Raw genomic sequence first — 18,158 nt, 5'->3', positions numbered from 1 at the left:
GAGGATGATCTCCTCACCATAGAGATCATCCTCACCAAAAATCAGCCAATTCCAAAACTTCTAACCCATGTAAGACAAAACACGTTTGTTAAAATGTGTGGTAAAGCTTAGGGTGCTGAACGGGACCCATATATATATATATATATAGGGTAGCGTTCAAGGGCAAACTTTTTAGCAAACTTTTTGGCAAAACATTTTTCAAAACATGAGTTAGAGGTTTTGGAATGGGCTGATTTTTGGTGAGGATGATCTCTATGGTGAGGAGATCATCATCACCAAAAATCAGCCCATTCCAAAACTTCTAACCCCATCAAAAACAGTTTACAAAAAATGGACGGTCCACGATTTTTCAACTTGTAAACATGGGTTAGAAGTTTTGGAATGGGCTGATTTTTGGTGAGGATGATCTCCTCACCGTAGAGATCATCCTCACCAAAAATCAGCCCATTCCAAAACCTCTAACTCATGTTTTGAAAAATGTTTTGCCAAAAAGTTGGCCATTGAACGCCCCCCATATATATATATATATATATATATATATATATATATAATATAATATATATATATATATATATATATATATATATATATATATATATATATATATGTATGTATATTTGTTGTAATTTTACCTTTATTTAAATGTCAGTTGTGGTATACGTGGAGCCAAACTCAGACTAATCTGGTTGACACCCCTACCAATACAATTGGGAGTGATATATGTAATAGGGCCAACTGCCAATGATGCCAATTTCTTCCGTGTGTACATGATCATGCTTATGTTTTACTTAGCATAGGATAAAGAGCTGGGTTTTTGCTGATTCAAGTTCAAGATCTTTATAATCTAAACAAATACCAATGCGAGCCTTATTAAAAAGCTGAATCTCCACAAAATAGATATTTTCTGTAATTTCACCATAACAACTTTTCGGTGTGAGGAAGCCAGACCTTCTCACTTGGAAATTCTTATTAGTCAGAAATGAAGTGGCCTTCAGTCTCACTGCAAGCATTCTGGGGAATTACTTTCACAAAGCCATCTCTCATACTATGAAGCCTTCAGTGAGGATATTTCGAACTCAGGATATTCAGACATACTGACAGGTGCGAGTAGGAGAGTTATCAAATGTTAGGTTGATTGCAAATCCTTGCCTTAAACTAAATTTTGATTGTTTAACTTAAGTTTGAATGGTAAACAACAATTACTTGGTCCATCCAAATATATTCAATTAACCATTTTTTATGATTATAATGATTGAACATTGTAGTTCCTTTCATTCGAGTCTGAAAAACCAAAAAACCTCTGTTTCGAACATGTTCGGGAGACTTTGGCTGGGTCCATCTCTTGTCCAGTAGTCATTCTGAGTGGCGACAAGGTTTTTAGGGGGAAAATGAGATACGTTTTATGTGAACTAGAGCTGGAATATGGCCCTCGCCCACGAGGGGGCTGTATAGATACTTAACATTACATGTCGGACCATTACTCTATTCCTTGTCAGGAATAGTCGTTCTGGTAAAGCAATACACTTGAAACTTCCTTCGGAACCATCAAGAGACGAGCTTATAACTCTAGCTACAAAGAGAAGGAATGTTTCCCCCCCACCCTAAACCCTGAGGGGGGGGAGTAGCTACCTATTAGCAAGGTCTCTTTAGAGGGGAGTTTGAGAGTGTTAAATCATGAGTTTACACTCACTTAAGTAGGAGCCCAAGTAAAAGGCCTTTGAACTCGCATTCAGGATATATCAAATACGGGCTTACAGCTCGTTTTGTTAATAGAGTAGCTCAGACCTTGACTCCATTCCTTTGGCAAGGAATAGTGGTCCAGTCCGGTTCCGGTTCAGTGAGGGAAGGGTATATCTGAAAACCGTGTGCAAACAACAATTACAGCTGCAATGTGTGACATCTAGAAAGATAGGATCAAGCAGCCCTAGCAAATGAATATCACTCACATTTTTTTTTTGGAAAGGTAAACTTAAAATTTTCTCATAGTCAAACTTGATGTTAACCAAGTTGATGTGTTGGTTTTGGGGTGCTCCAGCATCAATATTTTCTATGGAGGCCTTGTAGACTGCACCCATTGCCCATATTATAATTGTACCCATTGTGACAGTTCTCTTCCCTACTGAAAAACCAGTCCAATGTTACTGTGTGGAAGAAGATAGGGTGGACAGCTATTTCAAAAATGTTCTGGGTGGCTGTCATCGATGGTAACAAGTCATGTAACATATTAAATGTAATATATTAAATGAAGGAAAAATAAATACAAAGAGGCTGAGGAAGCCTCTAAGAGAGTAAAAAGCTAAAAAGAGAACAAAGCATCAAAGACTACATAAAAAATTCCATCTAAAAACGAAATCATCAAAAGTGATCCCCTTGATATCGATGTTCTGCTTCGCCCAAAGATATAATAAGCCCAAGATCTCCAAGAATATGTCGTGAGAGCTTCTCATTCTATTGTTCAACACCCTGTTATTTCTCTCGTTCCACACCCCCCAAGCTATAGCCGAGGGAAGAATAGCCCACAGAAATCTTTTCCTGGAAGAGAAGACATTACTGGGAGGTAGTGAAAAGTTCTAAGTTGATTCGTCTCAACTGATTCACAATTCATTGCAAATTGATTCGAACTTGGAATGAATTTAATGAATAGGCCACCTTGTGAAATTGATTTTTAGTTCACGTGAATTCAATCCGTTAAAGTTCACCATGACTAAATGGTGATTAACCAAGTTAATTCACAACCACATAGAGAATTAATATGTATTTCGAATTAAATGAGGCAGAGTTCATGATTCATTCCCAAATCCTAACCCACCAAACAGTAAATGTTAATTATCTGATAAAAAATGCAAGCTTTTATTTAAAAAAATAAACCACCCATGCCAATGGAGCCACTGAGATTATGACCAAAGTGAATCAACAATCATAAATTAACTAAACCAAACTAATAGACAAATCAGATACATTAATCTTCATAAATTTCCCATGATCATTACCACAATAAAAACAACACTCTAAACCTCAACTCTTATTCATATTCCCTCACATACTAACTAAACAAAACACAGTTAAAGATCAAATCAAGTGAAAATTACAGAAGATAAATAGTAAAATTTAATACCTTGGATCATGAAGATGCAATGTTACTAGTGAACCCACTTTTGAGAAGTCTCTCCACATACTTCCCAAGTATATCAACCTCCAAATTCACTTTTTGCCCAACTTTCTTCAAAGGGATCACAACTTTCTGCTGTGTGTAAGCAACCAACATGAAGTTAAAGCAAACTTCTTCATCGAAAACCTTGACCACAGTCAAACTAGTCCCATCTACAGCTATAAACCCCTTTGGCACAATGAACTTCAACAATTCGGGCGATGTCTTCACCTTCACCCACAACGAATCGCCTTCGGGCTCGGTCGAGACGATTTCACCAGTGCCATCGACGTGCCCTTGAACAAAATGCCCGCCCATTCGGGTCGATGGTTGGAGGGCTCGCTCCAAATTTACAAGTGATCCTGGTTTAAGCTCGATCAAAGAGGTTTTACGGAGGGTTTCGGGTGCCAGACCGACTGAAAATTCGGAAGCTTTTGTATCGAATTCTGATACAGTGAGGCAAGTCCCATTGACGGCAATGCTGTCTCCAAGCTTGACATCTTCAAGAACTGTTTTTGCAGAGATTTTCATCTCGAATCCGCCATTACCAGCGAAACCCAGTTGTTTAATTTCGCCCAATTCTTCGACAATTCCAGTGAAGAGTGATTGAATTGTTTCGTGATGAGAGCGGTGGCGAAGAGATTGGATTGGGAATTTTGATTTTTGGGCTTTGAAGAAGAGATCGAATAAAGAGGATTTGAAATTAGAGTTGAATTTAAGGTGGGTTTTCGAGAAATTGACTTGGGAATTGGAGACTACTTTATTTGAAGAAGAGATTTTTAGGGTTTGGGAAACTGAGAAGAGAGGACAGGAAAGTGCCATTATAGCTTTAAAAATGTTTGTTTTTTTTCAGACAGAAAGGTTGACGAAACATAAGAAACTGAAACCCTAGATGGCTAGAACCAGTGGAAACTAGGGTAGTTTAGTAAAATCCCACAAAATGTCCCTTGAATTTTGTTTACCCCATCATGTGCTGAAATTACGAAAATATCTTTTACTCAAAACAATTCAATTGTGTTTGATCTAATCATTCTAAAACCATAATCTTGAGCACATGATTCATGTGTGAACATTATCTAAAATCTATTTTGAGGTCGAGATGACTTGAAAAGTCATTTACATACTTAATGAGAATCATCTTCGTGCCTCAAACTTCAAAAGAATATATATATATTATTTGGGATGCAATTTAATTTGATTTAGGGCTAAATCAAAATTGAACTAACTTAAGATGATTTTATGAAAATCAGAATCGAATCAAATTGCCATAGAATCAAATCAACCCGAATGATTTTAATGAGAATCAGAATCGAATCAAATTGCCATAGAACCAAACCAACCTGAACTGAACTAATGTCGATTTGATTTTATGGGTTGTAAATATCCTAAAAACCTACTTGAATCATTATATTTTTAATATAAATAAATAAATGTGAATATAAAATCTCATATAATAAATTATTAATCTAATCATTAATAATAAAAAAAAAATTATTAATGGATTCATTAAAAAAAAAAAATTAAGAGTTTTTCTAACAATTAAAGAAAGACATTAATCTATTCATCCAAAAAAATATCATTAATTTATTCATAAAATAATAATTAATTATTTTTTTAAATAAGTATAATTTATTAAATAGATTTATAACTTTATTAATATAAGAATTCAATTCTCGATTTCATTCTATTCTATAAAAGACATGAGCCAAGAATTGAATAAAATTGATCGGTTCCCTATTTTATTAATCCGAAACGTTACAAACCAAATCAAACCAATCCAAAGAACGGGACCAATATTTTGTGGTGGAAAGCCAAGAAAGCAAAACCAGTCAGAAAGTGTGGTGGTGGTGGGGAGCTGCATTTGATGTTGAAGATGGGTCGAGCAATTCTTGTTATGGTAACCACTCAATGGGAATAGTCTTCGGAAGAAAATATTTTTGTGGTGGAAAGCCAAGAAAGCTAAAAAACAGAGAGAAGTGAGCTCCATTGGAAGATGGGTTGTGGATTTCTTCTTGTGGTGACCACTCCTTGCTGGTCTTACATGCCCAAACTTCCTCACAATCTTCACCTTCGACCATCAACTAATCAAAGAATTCGATGTTCGTCTTCCAATCCAGACTTCACAGTAACTACTGGTAATCTCTGAATTTCTATCTCTACTGGTAATCCTTTTTGTAAGAAACAAAAACAATTTATACAAAATTGTATGATCTCAGAAGTACCCATTTTAGCAATCAAGATTTAGAAAAGTGGGTAAAAAATAAAAAGTACAGATGGGTTGAGAATGTTGTGTAAGATGGAAATTGTGTAGAATGATTGAATGTTGATTTTATTGATAAACAAGCAGAACCCATTTGAAATTCTTCACTGTAAAACATTTGGTGGAGATTTTTTTTTGTGGGGTGGTGTGGGGGGTTGTGTGGAAGGGGGGATTTTGTTTTTAGTTGGGATCTATTGTGAAGTGGGCTGCTTTTGTTTTTGCCTTTATCAATCTTTTCAACCTCATTGGTCAGTATTATTATAAAAAAAATTAAGTGTAGAATTAGTAGATAAATTATAGCAGACAGAAAAATTCATTTTATGTTGAAAGTTTAAGTGGTATTTTTTTTTATGACTGCTCCAATTATATGGAGCTTATTTGTGTGGATGGGCAAATGTCCCATTCAGATACTTAGATGTGTATAATGTGGTGACTTTACGAATTTAGATCAGTAAAGTATAATTTTCATACTTTTACGAATTTGGATTGGCTAAGTGTAATCTATACTTCTTTTGACCTTCTGCCATGAATCCATTTTTTAGTTCAAGCTCTTAAATCATGCTTTTTGATGACGGGTTCCCATCCTACCATAGAATACATCAATAATCTCCCTTTTTTCCCATAAACAACAATTAAGTTTTTGAGATGATGTTAAAGAGTCAAAGAATTGCCTCAAATTTAGAGCACAATAAAAAATAAGTCATCCATGGTAGGAATTTGAGTGTTCAAAAAGTTCCAAGAATGCATTTTGGTAGATCTGCCTAAGTTTCCGTAGGAGAAGGTTCCCATGTAATAAATTGGAGTATCGACCGTTCACTAAATGTTAATGGTTGATACTGTATGGTCGTCTTTCTCCTTTATATGGATGGAATAGGGAACGTGAAGCACAATTGGAAACATCAATTTGAAGCTACACGAAGGAACTAAAATGAATGATCTTGGTCACAGAAAATAGGTCTGTTTCATTCTCAACTATCTAAGCATGACTTTGTTCAGTTTTCCCATTTCGTACTTTTTTAAGACAATCATTCTGTTTCCTATGCTTATATTTCCACGAATGCTAGTTATATGGAGTAGTGCTCTCTTATCCCAAGTTACAATGTTTTTATCGAACTTTATCTATTGCAGATCAACTTGAAAAATATGCTTCTATGACTGGTGGTGCATTTGATTTCAAAGGAGCAACACCATCACTTACTCATGGGCTGATCCATTCTTCAAAGAAGGTGACTCTTGTTAGGCATGGGCTTAGCTCTTGGAATGATGAAAGTAGAATTCAGGTTTGTTTTCTCTCTCTCTTATTCTGATAGAAAATATATAGATACTTGAATTAACGAAGGACATTAATTTAGATAAAAGAAAGGAGGACCGTGATTTGATCAATCGACCATGATAAATGGGTTCTTGAGGTGTACAACATCCATAGATCAAGAATTATTTTGAGCAACATCCATTAATCAAGAATGATTTTGTGGATAAAAATGAGCAAGGAGCTCAATCTACTCTTTCGTTAAGGAAAACAAAATACACTTTTGTTGGATCCATTTGTTCATGTGAGCTTTTCAAGTTTCCAACAAAGCATCACTAGAGATTGAGAAGTATATCAAGAATTTAAATAATTATCTATATCCATGAAGATGACTAGAAGAAGAAGACTAAAAAGGTGTGGACTGAGGTAGTGAAGGTGGATATAAAATTTTGTAGCCTTGAAAAAACATTGAATTTCTCTATAGTCAAGTCTAACTTCTTGTCTCTTTCTTGAGAATAAGAAGGAAGTTCTTGTCAATAGCGAGGAGGCAATAGGGACAATAAATTACATGAACATAAAAATCGAAGAATCAGTTTGTTGTCTTGTCCCAGCCTCGACGGTAAGGTTTGAGATGGGGATGAAACTCCATGACCAGTCATCACCTGAATGAAAAGGAAAAAGTAACCCATCCCCAGTTCATTCTTCTCTGTATTAGATCCAAAACAGTCGGATTACCTTTCTAAGTAAGAGTAGCAAAGCTCTGCAGAGAGGCAAATCTAGTGGCGGGTTTTCTATCATTTTGAATCAATAGAAGGCATGGCTTTAGATAGAATTGAATGGAGAAATAAGACTCACCAAGTCTACCCCAAATTTTTGGTACAAGCAAGGTTTAAAATCTTGTTTAATGCATTGTAGCATCCTGAAGAAAAACCAAAAAGGTCTCAAATAGAACAGTTTGAGACATTCAATATTTTGTTCCAATCTTAGTCGAAGCCAGAATGTTCCCGCGAAACATTTTGAAACATCACGACGTTTTGAAGTTTGAATCAGGGGATAAGGTTTTGATGATGATGATGGCGATCACCATTTATAAGGATAGAGAGATTGGTGAGGATATGACACTGAATTACCTTAGGTGGCTAAACTAGGGACATTATTTTGGAACTGAAAAAGTTTTTTTTTTTTTTTTCCCTAATAAAATTCTCAAATCTATCTAAAAAAGTCGTGCGTAATTACTTTGGTTTATGTGTCAGTCTTCATTGATGGGGCTCGGTCAATTTTTCATCTGTATATTTCATAGTTCTGATAGAATTTGCAACTTGGGACAATATTTTGGACATTTCCTAGTCAAAGAATTTATGTAAGAAAGTATAGTAGGAGTAATGGTTTTGGAGTTTTTAATTGGATATTCCAAATCATTGAATGGAACTTTAGTTCGTTGTTTGAAGTTTGCCCCTTTCATTTTCTTAAAGAGATATGATCTCTCTTTCTCTTCCAATATTAATAGGTAGATTGATTTTTGTTTTGTTTGTCTGTGTCAAATTATTTTACAGTGGATGTAGAAAGGTCTATTTGAGCACATTGTGCAAATGTGAATGCCTCAATGGAACAGAAGAAGAAATACTTATGCATGGACGAAGATGGGAAGGTTGAGGAGGATGTTTTCCATAGATTAGAGTTGGATGGCTAAATTAGAGGTGCACTTTTTGAGTAATTCGTGACCGATGCATACCAATCAATTTAAAAGGAAAATTTTATTAGATGTCACTTGGGCTGGTTAAGTTTTTATCTAGTTAAATGTTAGGCAATCAAGAAACATGTTCAGAGATTGGGCATATCAGAGATGAGGATGTTAAGATGGGTGAGTTGAAAGACTAAACAACATAAAATTAGAGCTAACACATACTACACATACTGTGAAAGTATAAATAGTCCCAATATGAGTGATAAATTAAGGGAGAGTTTATCACTCTAATTTGTTTGGTCTAAAAGAGGGAGAGGAAGACCAAAAGGATCATGGATTAAGGTAGTGAGTTGTGACTTGAAAATACATTTGAATCAGGAGAAAACATTATTTTAGATAAATTTTTTGGACACCACTTTGATGAGGTGGCCTATATCCTATTTGATGTTATTTTTAGGTCAAATATAAAGATGAAACACAAAAAAGGGTTGGTGGATAATGTATTAATTCTCTGATTTCTATATTCTCTTTGTTAAAGTAAATTAAATTATATTTTTCAGGCACATTATAATATGACACTTATGTTCCTTACTTTCTCCATTCAAAGTTTCTACTGCTTATGTTATTTATTTTGCATAAAAGAAAATAATTAATCAATTATAGCTCTCCGACTTTGGAATTTGCTAACCTAGTTGCTATTATATATATCTTCAGGGAAGCTCAAACTTGTCCATTCTAACAGATACTGGAGTAATGCAAGCAGAGAAGTGCCGGAGAGCACTAGCTGATATGTGCTTTGATAAGTGTTTTGCTAGTCCTATCTCTCGTGCCAAGGTTTGGATTCTATTGTTGTGCTTTAGAAAGAAATTTTATATTGTGGTTTGCTATTTTTTTCTAACCATGCTAAAGCATTGGAGTGTAATACAGTCTACTGCAGAACTTATTTGGCAAGGAAGAGAAGAACCGTTGGTTTTCCTCGACTCGTTGAAAGAGGCCCATCTATTCTTTCTGGAGGGCATGAAAAACGGTATGTGGAGTACTATTCTACATGATTGTCATCCTTCCATTTGGTTCTATATGTATTTTCTCCACTTCATTACATTCAGATTTTGGAGGCAGTGGATGCTAAAAAGATATATCCAAAGGAGTATATAACATGGAGAGAAGATCCAGCTAATTTTAGTGTAAATGGTGTTTACCCTGTTCGGAAACTATGGGGAACAGCAAATGAAGCTTGGAGGGAAATCTTGTCGACACCAGTAAGCTCCTTATATTAGAGAGCTTCTATCTCCACACCAACTTTTACTAGAGCACCCCAAGATATGTGCTAATTCTTTTGTGATTTCATATGAATTGAGGTGCTCTTAGCAAAAGTTGGTTAGTAATAGAATCTCTCTTATATTACTTGGATTTTATTGAAAATTCCTTTCATTGAGATGTAATAATCTTTTGCTAATTCTGTAAACCATTTTTCTTCATCAGGGAGAAAATGTTTTGGTTGTCACACACAAGTCAATCTTAAGGGCACTGATCTGCACGGCACTTGGACTTGACCCTGAGAGGTGATTTTAGATACTATGAAGTACAAACATACATCAAAGCAAATGTCCATGAAACGACGTAGCACTTCAATGGTTTCTTATAAAATATGATTTGGATGTGATCCCATATTTAGACAGCACTTTAATCTTTCATACTTCACATGCCATGCCTTGTTTCCACTTGTATTCAGATTTAGGTTTTGATTGTGCAGGTTCCGTGCTGTAGACATTAATAATGGTGGAATCTCTGTATTTGTTTTCAATAAACAAGGAGAACCCATGCTTCGATGCTTGAACATGACAGCGCACATGTACAGCGATCATGTCTATCATTACTAAATCTTTGCAATGCTGCACTTGATGGTGCTAAAGAAGGAAACCAGGTGCTATGACACGGGAACATAATGTTAGGAAAATGTGAATCCCAAACTGCCCTCAATGTCCTTTCATTTCATTTCAGCAAAGAATTCTCATTTTCAGATAAAATAACTGTTGTACTTTTATTGTGGCATGACGAGTCCCAAGCAGCACAGATGGATGGAGGTTAGCCGCTGTGAAAAAATTTCCATGTGAATCTCAATCCTTCGTAGCAATGTTAATGCAATGTACAAGTATTTTCTGTATTAATTCTTTACACTTTCTTCACTGAATTTGATAAAAGTGTGGAATAAAGCAGTCTGCTGTGATTGGTTGAGTTTTGTATCTGTCGCCCTTTGCTTTTCAGTTGGCCCTAAAGGATTCGAGTCCGGTAATTTTGATAGACTGAAATGCAATCGTGTAACCGTATGTTGAGTTATAATCTTTTCAGCTGTACCAAATTTCGACTTCTTTTTTTTTTTTCCCTCTTCGGATTCACAAATGTATTTCTTACATCATAGGTTTCCATCTGCACCAACTTTTTGTTTTCCATTGTTTCTTGCAATTTTACATTTGTGACAAAAGGCATGGCTTTAGAAGTGTGTGATAACACTTGAATTCCTAAACAGGGAAAAATGTTACATGTGATGGTGAACATGAATATGAACACCCTTGCCATAATATTAGACATGTATCCATACATAATTGAATAGAAGTTGAAAGATATATTTTCTTTTTTCAGGAAATTGGGTTGAAACTGATCATATGAAGAAAGTTGAGGTGGTACAACAGCTGGAATCCTTTGGTCCTGCTGCCTAATTTACATGGTGTGAGAATTGTAAGAGGGGGGAGGGGGGAGTAGTCCGAGAAAATTACTTAAGTTATAGGTAGATTTTAACATTCAACAGCCTGAGTCCAAAGTCCATCAGTGGCCTAACACATAGCATTTCAAAATAAGGTTTCCAACTCATTTCAAAATAAGGTTTCCAACTCCTTCCAAGGTTTAAGACTTTAGAACTCTTGTTATTGAGCTCCTAAATGGAAATATAATGCTCTATAATTCACCGTTTAAGCCAGAACATCACATGTGATTTTTTCCTCTTTTTTTTTTCTTTTCGGGCATTAATTATGTACTGATCCTTTCCATTATTTGAAACAATACACAGTAAATAACAAAACTGAATCACTAATCGACAACAAACTAAATAGATCAACTTAGAATTCCACAATCGATTCCAGGAGTACTGAATGGAAATACTTAATGCTCCTTTCCTCATAGTCGCTGTTTTCAATTGCTATGGGCTAAGCTAAGTTTCTTTCACGCATCAGAGATTCTATCTTCTCAATATCTTCTGGAGTGTCCACTCCATGAGCATCATGGTCAACCTTGATCACCTGTAACAAAAGGTATAGACTTTCAAAATATTTTGTGAATCAATTATGAATTAAGTAATGTTCGCTTTTCTCAGTGACAATTATGACTGGTGTGCGTCTCTATGCAGAACCATTGTCTCTATTATTTATTTTTTTTTAATAGTGCTGGACATTTCAGAAAACTGCCATAGCCAGAAAGATAAAGACACAAAATATAAGAAGAATACAGGAAGGATGGACATGAGAAAAAAAGAGTCAAAAGATATTCATTTTCGTTTAAAAGTTACCTTAATCATGTTAATGAATATTTTCTCCTTCCGACGCACTCCAATTATTTAGCCGGGATCAATGAGGATCCACGTGGCACCATATGAGTTTTCAAAAACCATAAAGGTCCATGCGCATATTGCAAGGAGACACGACTAGATAAAGGACATTATTCTAAAGCTAACATAACAATTTTGGGTCTTCTGTTTCTTTGGTCAAAGTTGAGTAAAGACTTTGAGGGACTGTCGTTCCAAGACTTTGTATTTAATTGGGATACCGTTTGCGACGTGTAGGTCCCCGTTGGGTGTGTTTTTTCTTTTTATTTGCAGTTTTTGTTTCTTTTTGTTTTTCTCTCTTGTTGTTAGTGGGCTATCTCAGCCTCCCCTTCTTCTTTTCTTCATTAATATAATTTATATTTATAAAAAAAAAAGTTAAAAAAGATAATTTTTTTCTGAAAATCTTATATTACCTTCATCTTGTTCTAGATCTTCTTCTAATTGCAGTGGAGTAGGTGGAAGTTCTGGATAAATCCTTAGAAACTTTGAGTCATAACTCTGGCCAAATAAGGGCAAAATTAGTAAGTGATAGAACAACTCCACGCATGTAATAGACGTAGATAATCAAGCAGGAACATATTACCATAAAAGTAAGCTTATGAGAGAAAAATCAAAATTAATACCTGAATACCAAGATGCAGTAAATATGGAAAGTTTGGATTTACTGTCCCTGATCTGTGGAAATTCAGAGACATTGATAAATATATGGAATGTTACTAAATAGTGTAGGATACTATGTACTACAGCTACATAAAATGAAATATGCCAGACAACTCACTTGTTATATGGTATTAGTCCCCTTGAGAAATAAATTGCATAGCCATGATTGTCAACTACACATTTCACCCTGTTTGGATCATTTCCATCTTCAGGTTTTAAAGCTGTTACTGCAGTGCTAAACACAGCATCAGGGGCTCCCTGCAGAACTCGCAAGATTCTTCAATCAATTAGAAAGAAAAAAAAGCAAAAAAATATTGCAATGGGGAGCTGAGTATTTATTAAGATGAAACTGGGGAACAATGAGTTCATTAGATGTACATAACTCAAGTAAACCTTAAAATTCCTTAAATGTTAAAAAGTACTTGGACTATTTCACCTATTAGGGTTATTCTGAAGGATCTGAACAACGTTTAATCAGATTTACCACCCTTCCTCTCCAATGTTCCTATCAGTAAAACTTTTGATTTGTGCAAAAGATATCAAAATTTTCATGCTGCTCCATAAGAAATAGAAGAAAACATTTGATTCATGCATCCTCTACGTACAAAAAAAATACAATATTTTGCTCATTATGTGACTAAAAAAACATTTTCCAAGAAACTAGTGCAACATTAGACGGATTAACTACCTGCAGAGCTTTCACAACCCCATCTATTATCTCCGGTTCAATAAGAGGCTCATCCCCCTGAATATTGACAACAACATCATACTTCCTCTCAAGCTTCTGGAGTGCTTCATTGCAACGTTCAGTGCCTGCATATTAAATAAATACCATAGGCTATTAGAAATTTGAAACTTGCTCCAAGTAAACCACCGAAGGTCCTACCATTTCGGCAAGATTCTGATGTCATTATCACATCTGCTCCAAACCCTTGACAGCATTCTGCAATCTTTTCATCATCTGTTGCCACAACTAGAGCAAGAAGGAAGGTTTATATGGTAAGATAGACAAAACCAAACAATAAAAGTCCAATCAGATAATCATAATCAGCTCCTATGGCAGCAGATCTCCTGATCCACTGGAGATGTACTCCTCCATTTAATTGTTTCAACTTTCAACTGCAGTTAGGGCAGAATGTGAAGAAATTCATAGAGAGTTTTTGAACCTAACCAGAATCAGAAGCAACATAGTTTGTTCCACGTATGGTTATCAACCACTATGGTTATATTTCTTTGATCTGGAATTAACATTGCAAGGTTAGGCAACATCCAATGCAGGTCCACTTTGCATCATCCATTCACAGAATGTATAGATTTGCACCACATCCCTGATCCCGTCATACTTCTACGAGAATTCTTCAAAAACTAGGTTCCAAAATTCTAGCTCCTGCCAGGGCTCTGAAACAAATCCTAGTATGATCACATCTGATGAATGGACAGAGGCATTTCAGTTTGAATCTTAAACATGTGGTTCTAAGACATAAGTTTGAGAGGGAAATCTTCTCCTTAGCAGCATTGATTTGATACCAATCAAACTAGTCTCAGAAGATCAGAAAATTTAAATGCATGACGCTTAATTAGGCAGACGTACCAATGCGGTCCAATGTGGCGGCCAACTTGGCTCTTTCCCATGTTCTCTGTATCAAAGCAACTAAAAATGGTAACCAAATTATTATGTGGAACATATTATCATGAAATACTAATTGATACCAGGAATAAAACTGATTAAATACAAACAAACATTTAAATTTTACTTTTTTCTTATCTTATAAATTATATTTCAAAAACAGAAAAACCACACCCAGCCCATTTAACATTGAGAGGTTTATTTTTTATTTTATTTTTCTTTAATCAGAAACAGAAAATAAAGCACAAAATTCAGCATAAGCTGTTAAAGAATGCTGTACAACTCTCTTTGAACTTAACGGGAACTCAAAAGGCCTTCATTCAACTTCACTTTCACATCTGTTAAAGCCTGAAAATGCTATTAGAGAGGCCTGAACACTTGGAGAACTGAAACTACTGGAATTATTCCTCTTCACTCGGCAAATCTCAAAACCATTTTTTTTACTTTCTTCAGTTTCTCTGTGAAAAAACAACCATGTAGAGATCCAAACATGCACCTTGGCAAACCACAGACTTGAGGCAATCAAAATGTAATTTCATGTATCCTGAAGCAAACAAACCACTTTCTTATATATAAAGTATAAATACAGTACATTTTTGGAAAAATTGTTCAATCCAATTTAATTTCTTAATTCCCTATACTTTTCTATCATGCATTTTCATTAGCTTCTCAAGCTACCAATCACAATGGGTCGGCCCTGAGTCTGTACTTTTACACTAGTTATGGATAAATTAACTAATCATATTTAAGGTGAGGTCCCTTGGGTGTTATTTGCAGATGATGGAATGTTAATTAATGGCATTACAGAGGGAATAGAGACAAAACTATAATTTTGAGGGATACCTAGGAAATCAAGGGCCTTAAAATAAGTAAAACAAAAACTGAGTACGATGCAACTTTAGTAAAGATACACAAAGATGGTAAACTAGTTAATATTCAGGAGGAAGAAATACCCAAAGTGAGATTTTGCACTAATTGGTTCAATTAACCAAAAGTGGGGAGAATGAGAGGACAGTACTAGTGCAAAAACCGAGATTGTGCAGACCAAGACATTTCGAGACAATCCAAGGCAATCCCAAAACATTCAATGTTTTGGGTTCAACTCTTTGTTCCTATATCAGCCAAGACTGTATGAAACTTGCAACCATGATAAGAACAGCTAAAATTTACAGAGCATAATTTTTGGGAAATTAATTAACATGTTTATAGAACTTGTATGGCAAGGATTAGGGTGTCCGGATACTATGAAAGAAAAAATCAGGCATGAGCACTTCCAAGGGAATCCTAGGGAAAATAAATGAACCCAATTGAGATGATTTGAAAATGTACGACAAAGACAAATGATGATAACAATGAAGAGTGTTTTGGTACAGGTTTAGATGCTTTAAAAGGGAAATAATTAGGTCAAATGTGACGGGATTGAGATAATAATAGGAATATGAGCACACACCTTAACATAAGATATAGCTATAGATAAGAATCGAATGGTGGAATTGATGGATTGGACTTACTAATGACGACGAAATTAGGAATTAAGAATAACAAATATAATAATCAAATCAAGTGGATTAACTGAATGATTTTAGTAACTCAAATTAATTTATTAGAAATACATCATATATATAATACCTTCAATAGGAATGAAATGTAGTTGATTTTACGTTTGAATTTAGGATAAAAATTGTATGACATCCTACTTCTGAATTTTGTAAAATAACTTAAGAATCGGATAAAGTGACTGGAAAATTCTTAATTGATCTAGGGTAAAATTAATAACATATTAGATCATGCAAGAACAAAATTTCATGCCGTTTCGGAAACTTTCGGCGGTCACCAGATCGAAAAATTCTAATGTTTCTGAAATATTTCGAATTGAGAAATGTTTTTAAACAAAGGAAATAACTTTCTAAATTTTTCCCACAAATTCAACTTCCATAACCTACAAAATATACAAAAATGAAATAAACCAAACTAAAAACAGATTGTACTCATCAAGGAGAAGAAGATCCATAATGCCCGAAATCCAACCAGTTAGGGTAAAATTGGGTGTGATGGGTACCTGAATCATGGGCTTTCCAAGGATTTGAACGAGAGGTTTGCCTTGGAATCGCGAGGAAGCAAAGCGAGCGGGTATGATCCCGATCACTCGAGTCCGAAATTTCCCAGATCGACGAAGCGAGACTAATGTCCAAGCCCCAGCTGCCACTGCAATTGCAGCTGCAGAGATCAGGCCATGTGCGATCCAGAATTTGCTGTTACTTGATCCAGATGAAGAAGACGACAAAGAATAGATCGATTTAGGGTTCATCTTCGCTACTCTCTTTACAGAGACTGAAAAGCGGGAGTGAGAGAGTTTGAAAGTCGAAAAGGCTTCCGCGGACTTCTGTGCCCAAATGTTATAGGGAAAAGGGGTGGGGGTTAAAAAGTGGGAAAAAAAATTAAAGTTACGGGTGTTATTAAATAAATTTGAGATTAAAGGTTAAAACATGAAAAATAATAAAATGAGTTAAATAAGTAAAAAATCATGATAATGTGACTATCCCACGTGGCAAATTCAATTGATTACCTTGATGCGACATGTTCAAAAATCATAGATCTATGCTCCTCGGGATACATGACTACACTTCCCCATAAAATGTGTATCTTGAGGGGATCATGTATCCCAAGAAATAGAGTTTCACAATTCTCGAGCTTGTCACATCATGTAGTCGATTGAGTTTGCTATGTAGAGTAGTTAGATTATCATGACTCATAAGTAAAAGATGAAATACAATAATATTAAAAGAGTTGAACAAGAAAGATAATAAAATGAATCCCACAAAAATTCTAGTTTCTAAAAATTTGTCCCTCCAAAATGGTCTTTGTAATTGTGTTTTATTATACACCAGAGTTCATCCATACCTACGTCCCAAGTACGGGTTAATGGGTAAAAGAGAAAAAATAAAAAATAGAGAAATATTATTAAATTTCTTAAAAGATTAAAGGAGTAAAAGAGAAAAATAGTAGTCAGAGGGTATCGTATAAAAAAAATGATGGAGGAATGAAAGGAAGAAAAAAAGACAATAAAATTGAAAGAATGAAATAAAAAGGCAATAAAGTGGGGGATCGTACAAAAGGTGAATGGGATGTTTATCCTCCTACCTGTAGCAAATCATGGATCTTAAATTTGTATTTTATTATGAGTTGGGATCCATTGCCTCTCAAGAATGACTCATGAAAATAAAACATAGTCCCATCCCTTTAAATGCAAAATCCTATGATTGGGATTTATAAATATCTTGATAACACAAATCTTGGAGGTACTTATCCCAATGATAAATCTCAATCATTGGGTTTTGCATTTAAAGGATTAGGATCATGTGTTTTTTCATGCATCATTCTTAGAAGTCAAGGGATCCTGACCCTTTTATTATATAAATGTATGACTTAGTTGGTTTGACACATTGTAAATCAACTTCGAAGTCATGGGTACAAGATTATGTTTTTTTAATTTAATAAATATTTAAATTAGGGTTGGGATCTGGAAACTCATGAAACGTGAATTCATATGTTCACACACAATTTCAATCGTGTATATGTGAGATTCAACAATTGAGACAAAAGATGTATCCCGAAAATATATTATGGATTTCTAAGATATATCTCAACTGTTGGATATCACAAATAGAAAGTCGAGATGAATGTATGAGTTCACGTTTCATGAGTCTACAGATTATACGCTTTTAAATTATAAGGAATAATCATTTTGAGCTTATTCAATGGCCCTTGTCTACATGGAATTGGAAATGGAAATTTTCCGAAATTTTTCTTTGGAACTATCTATTTTCTATCACGATCTGGTGCTCTACAGTGGGGATTGGGAGTGGGGTGCATCTAATTGTGTGAATACGTGTAAGATTTAATACGTGTAAGATTTACGGCTTGGAACCCTGTAG

At 35.0% G+C, this 18,158-nt stretch overlaps 3 protein-coding genes across 6 annotated transcripts; 1 reads left to right on the top strand and 2 right to left on the bottom strand.

Moving 5' to 3' along the window:
• Positions 1-2,252: 2,252 nt before the first annotated feature.
• Positions 2,253-4,091, bottom strand: LOC147411294 (lumazine-binding family protein). The gene is made up of 2 exons (XM_086446803.1): positions 3,116-4,091; positions 2,253-2,532 (listed from the first exon to the last, which is right to left on the bottom strand). The coding sequence occupies exon 1, from the start codon at positions 3,968-3,970 to the stop codon at positions 3,122-3,124; it is 849 nt and encodes a 282-aa protein (XP_086302929.1). The 5' UTR covers positions 3,971-4,091; the 3' UTR covers positions 2,253-2,532; positions 3,116-3,121.
• Positions 4,092-4,901: 810 nt separating this feature from the next.
• LOC147411293 (putative 2-carboxy-D-arabinitol-1-phosphatase) lies at positions 4,902-11,178 on the top strand. Of its 4 annotated transcripts, XR_015179586.1 has the most exons (9): positions 4,902-5,283; positions 6,537-6,688; positions 9,056-9,175; positions 9,269-9,368; positions 9,461-9,600; positions 9,824-9,903; positions 10,095-10,299; positions 10,401-10,451; positions 10,982-11,178. XR_015179586.1 is itself a non-coding variant. In XM_086446788.1 (7 exons), exons 1-7 carry the CDS (start codon positions 5,142-5,144, stop codon positions 10,219-10,221), a joined length of 861 nt encoding a protein of 286 aa, XP_086302914.1. In that variant the 5' UTR covers positions 4,903-5,141; the 3' UTR covers positions 10,222-10,715. The 4 variants fall into 4 exon arrangements, 1 of the variants encoding a protein (XP_086302914.1); XR_015179587.1 differs by lacking the exon at positions 10,401-10,451; XR_015179584.1 differs by lacking the exon at positions 10,982-11,178 and having other exon boundaries at positions 10,401-10,715.
• Positions 11,179-11,361: 183 nt separating this feature from the next.
• On the bottom strand, positions 11,362-16,630 carry LOC147411292 (3-deoxy-manno-octulosonate cytidylyltransferase, mitochondrial-like). Its single transcript, XM_086432013.1, has 8 exons — positions 16,283-16,630; positions 14,188-14,233; positions 13,483-13,569; positions 13,285-13,409; positions 12,715-12,854; positions 12,560-12,611; positions 12,350-12,434; positions 11,362-11,675 (listed from the first exon to the last, which is right to left on the bottom strand). Exons 1-8 carry the CDS (start codon positions 16,529-16,531, stop codon positions 11,542-11,544), a joined length of 918 nt encoding a protein of 305 aa, XP_086288139.1. The 5' UTR covers positions 16,532-16,630; the 3' UTR covers positions 11,362-11,541.
• Between the last annotated feature and the right edge of the window lie 1,528 nt (positions 16,631-18,158).

Source organism: Akebia trifoliata, chromosome 1 (genome assembly GCF_017979445.1).
Source record: "Akebia trifoliata isolate Shusen 1 chromosome 1, ASM1797944v1, whole genome shotgun sequence".
Taxonomy (NCBI): Eukaryota; Viridiplantae; Streptophyta; class Magnoliopsida; order Ranunculales; family Lardizabalaceae; genus Akebia; species Akebia trifoliata.
The sequence above is the reverse complement of the archived record's forward strand: the minus strand, read 5'-3'. Positions and strand labels throughout refer to the sequence as shown.

Coding starts and splice junctions, on each gene's coding strand:
- LOC147411294 (XM_086446803.1), bottom strand. CDS start 3,970: ATGGCACTTTCCTGTCCTCTCTTCTCAGTTTCCCAAACCCTAAAAATC.
- LOC147411293 (XM_086446788.1), top strand. CDS start 5,142: ATGGGTTGTGGATTTCTTCTTGTGGTGACCACTCCTTGCTGGTCTTAC. Junction 5,284..6,536: donor AGACTTCACAGTAACTACTG/GTAATCTCTGAA, acceptor TATCTATTGCAG/ATCAACTTGAAAAATATGCT. Junction 6,689..9,055: donor ATGATGAAAGTAGAATTCAG/GTTTGTTTTCTC, acceptor ATATATCTTCAG/GGAAGCTCAAACTTGTCCAT.
- LOC147411292 (XM_086432013.1), bottom strand. CDS start 16,531: ATGAACCCTAAATCGATCTATTCTTTGTCGTCTTCTTCATCTGGATCA. Junction 12,855..13,284: donor GGGTTGTGAAAGCTCTGCAG/GTAGTTAATCCG, acceptor CGAGTTCTGCAG/GGAGCCCCTGATGCTGTGTT. Junction 11,676..12,349: donor AGATCTAGAACAAGATGAAG/GTAATATAAGAT, acceptor TAATTCATAATT/GATTCACAAAATATTTTGAA.